General features: G+C 40.2%; 1 protein-coding gene across 31 annotated transcripts in view; it reads left to right on the top strand.

Annotated features, from left to right (window-relative positions):
• Clasp2 (cytoplasmic linker associated protein 2) overlaps positions 1–4,040 on the top strand; it is a 189,055-nt gene that overhangs the window by 167,485 nt on the left and 17,530 nt on the right. For all 31 annotated transcript variants that reach the window (XM_026779561.1, XM_026779564.1, XM_026779560.1 and 28 more), the window contains one exon: positions 2,264–2,489. In XM_026779561.1, the coding sequence (XP_026635362.1) occupies positions 2,264–2,489 (226 nt within the window). The remainder of the gene's footprint in view (positions 1–2,263; positions 2,490–4,040) is intronic.

Genomic DNA, 4,040 nt, shown 5'->3' on the forward strand with positions numbered 1-4,040 from the left:
TGTGTGTGTGTTTTAAGCTTTGCTTTCTGGCATTTTCACATAAAATTTTTTAGGAGCCAGTCACTCTTCAAGCATTTACAGAGTAAGTATCATCCACCCACATGGTGGCAAGTTTTAGGTATTAGATCTGTAGGACAAAGTGTCTTACTATAGTTCTTTTGAGATTTCTAAGTAGATATTTACTGTGGAGTTTGGGTTAGACTGTGCCATAGAGGAAGGTGAATATATGTATTAGACTGTGGTGTCAGGGAATGAGGCCTCTGTCAAATGACACTTGTACTGAGAGTTAAATCCACAAAACATAGAGAAGAATCCTGTGAACTGATGGAGCCGAGGGCTCGGAAGAAAGCTGGTGTAGTTGGAGCATGAGGAAATAAAGTGGGACTTAGTCACAACATATGAGTTAATCATAGGCCTGGGCCTAGAACATACTGGGCTGTGTGTTTTACCACTCGAGTTTTCGTAAATGGAAGTCTACATATTCCCTATATTAGTTGTAGTAATAGTAGTCTGCATCATCAGTTTGTGTGTCCCCACAGAGCATGCCATAACCTCTGTTCCTGACATGCAAATACTGTTATCTAATGGTTTCCTCTGCTGTGGTACCTCAGTGGTGAACTTTTACTTTTGCATCTCCTTATACTTATCTCTGGCAGCTTAGACTTCTCTTGAAATAAGCCTGTTGAGAACATTGCTGCTCAGTGTCCACAGGGCCATGGGATTTCAGCACATCTCTAAAGGACTCCCCACCTACCAATTCCCTTACTTGGTTGTCTTTATACCTGTCTGGTAGAGCTCAATAGTAGTGAACTAATAAAAATGGTTGTCAAAATCACCCAGGTTGCGGTTCCCTGTTCTAAAGCTGCATGTGGTAGCAGCAGCAGGTTAGAAAGTATCACTGCTTAAATGATACCTAGGCTTTCTGTGTTTGTTTGCAAATATTACATAAACCAAGGTGGTACCTCAAGTAATGCCAAGAGCAGTGTTTCACTTGGACTGCAGGAAGGATGCGTGTAGAGTTCCTGTCAACCAGCATGGCATACAGTTACTCAATAGATGTGGTATTTCTGGTGATAATAATTTTGAGGCTAGTATTTGTATTAATATTGGTGTTTGGGCAAAGGTGTTAATGTATCCCAACTTTATTAACATCTATTTGGAAATTATATTGACCTTTAAACCTGTCCTTTGGGAGGAAAAAGGCATAGAAATAAAAGCTGAAAGATACTATTAAGATAGTTCATTATTCAAGGACAGTATATTGTGCCAAATTTTAAAGACAATTTGTTATTGTTGTTTGTTTCATTGCTGGGAATGAATTCAGAACCTTGAACGTGCTGGGTGAACCCTCTTAGCACTGAGATATGTCCTCAGCTATGTTTTGCTAATGAAAGTCTTTGTATCTGGCATGGAGAAGGTATTGCTAATCTCATTGTATATGTTAGTTGGTTGACCCATTGACAATACCAACATTGGTGACAACATTTGTGATGGCTTATTTGCCTCTCAGCTGTGGTTTCTATACATCTTTAAGCTTTTTCTTTTTTTCTTTTCTCTTTTCTTTGTTTTTGTTTGTTTGTTTTTTTGTTTTGTTTTTTGGTTTGTTGTTGTTGTTGTTGTTTGGTTTTTTTGAGACAAGGTTTCTCTGTAGCTTTGGAACCTGTCCTGGAACTCACTTTTTAGACCAGCCTGACCTCAAACTCACAGAGATCTGCCTGTCACCTGTCTCTGCCTCCTGAGGGCTTGGCTATTTCAGCTTTTTCATTTTGAATATGTGTTACATATTTGTACAATATATTTGAATATATATTATAACCCATACTTTTGTCATTTTTTTTAATTATTGTTACCTTTTTTAACTTATTATTTTTAAGTGTATGGGTGTTTTGCCTACCTATACACCTGTACACCGTGTGCGTACAATGCTTGCAGAGCCAAGAAATAAGTTTCAGATCGCCTGGAGCAGGAGTTACAGATGGTTGTGAGCCACCATGTGGGTGCTGGGAACTGAATCCGGGTCTTCTAGAAGAGCAGCCTGTGCTCTTAACCACTGAGGACATTGACTCTCCTGGAACTAGAGGAACAGGTAGCTGTAAGTCACCTGGTGTAGGGACTGGGAACTAAACCCAAGTCCTCTGGAAGAGCAAGAAGCACACTTGACTGCCAAGTCATCATTCCAGCCCCCAAGAAGCATCTTTTTAGAATGTGAAGAAGGTATTTTGAAACAAGGTAACTTGCTGTACCTTCCTCTTTCTTTCAATAGATATGTGGTCCTGGGATGTCAGATCCACGAGCAGGAGGTGATGCCACTGACTCCAGCCAGCCAGCTCTTGATAATAAAGCATCTTTGCTCCATTCAGTACCACTTCACTCCTCTTCACGTTCTCGTGATTATAATCCATATAACTATTCAGATAGCATCAGTCCCTTCAACAAGTCTGCCCTCAAGGAGGCCATGTTTGATGATGACGCTGACCAGTTTCCTGATGGTATGTTATGGGTTACAGTGCTTCCGCTTGCATTTTGGAGGACTGGTAATCAGTGAAACAAGTGTATTCATTTGCTCTTTTGTTGCAACTCTTTAAAATGTAAGGAAATGGAGAATGGGAATGTGTATTTGATACTGGAACTTAAGGGAGGCTTACATTTTCAGAACACAGATCGTAGTGACTAGGGAGCCATGGTTGTGAGAGCAAGAGGCGGCTGCTCACATTTGCATCCCCAGGCAGAGTGAGTGCGTCCTGATGCTCAGCTCTCTGTCTTCTTTTTATTCAGTCTGGAGCTCCAGCCATGGGTGCTGCTGTCCACATTCAGGGTGGATCACCCCTCTTCATCTGAACATCTCTGAACCCAAATATATGTGTCCATGGTGGTTCAAAATTGACAAAATATATTCTCCTAGCCTGTAGGTATTCGTTAATACTATTTTAGTAGTGTTATGTTTAGAATGAGAACCTTGGTGGTCAACTTTACCTCGCCCTCAAAAATCAAGGAAGCTCTAATATCCTCCCAGGAACAACTCAACCAATTATAACATGTGAATTTAGTTTATTTCCAGACAAACTTTTATACTAGAATGACAAAGATCTTCTCATAAATAACCCATTCTTTATATAGCACTTTCAGTGTGAAATCATGATCTCTTTTATTAATAAAGGTTGATTCCGGGGCCTGTTATAAGAGAGTGTATTATTTATGCTTACATAAAGTTGGGTGAAATTGGCCTTGGTCTAGAGGGCTGTGGATACTAATATGCATAGCCTGATGGATAGTAACCACTCTTTTTACTAAGTGTCCGTGTCACTTCTGAAAAGAGGTAGTTGTGACTGTACACTCTGCCCTTCTTTTTTTTTTAATTGATTTTTATTGAGCTTTACATTTTTCTCTACTCCCCTCCCTGCCTCTCCCCTCCTCCTTCAACCCTCCCCCAAGGTCCCCATGCTCCCAATTTACTAAGGAGATCTTGTCTTTTTCTACTTCCCATGTAGATTAGATCTATGTAAGTCACTCTTAGTGTCCTAATTGTTATCTGAGTTCTCTGGGATTGTGGTTTGTAGGCTGGTTTTCTTTGCTTTATGTTTAAAATCACCTATGAGTGAGTACATGTGATAATTGTCTTTCTGTGTCTGGGTTACCTCACTCAAAATAATGTTTTCTAGCTCCACCCATTTTCCTGCAAAATTCAAGCTGTCATTACTTTTTTCTGCTTTGTAGTACTCCATTGTATAAATGTACCACAATTTCCTTATCCATTCTTTAGTTCAGGGGCATTTAAGTTGTTTCCAGATTCTGGCTATGGCAAACAAAGCTGCTATGAACATAGTTGAGCATATGTCCTTGTGGCACGATTGAGCATCCTTTGCATATATACCCAAAAGTGATATGACTGGGTCTTGAGGAAGGTCATTGTCTTAATTTTCTGAGACTTTGCCACACTGACATCCAAAGGGGCTGTACCAGCTTGCATTCCCACCAGCAATGGAGAAGTGTTCCCTTTTCCCCGCAACCTCTCCAGCATAAGTTGTCATCAGTGTTTTTGA

The sequence above is a fragment of the Microtus ochrogaster genome, chromosome 5 (assembly GCF_000317375.1).
Source record: "Microtus ochrogaster isolate Prairie Vole_2 chromosome 5, MicOch1.0, whole genome shotgun sequence".
NCBI classification, from domain to species: Eukaryota; Metazoa; Chordata; class Mammalia; order Rodentia; family Cricetidae; genus Microtus; species Microtus ochrogaster.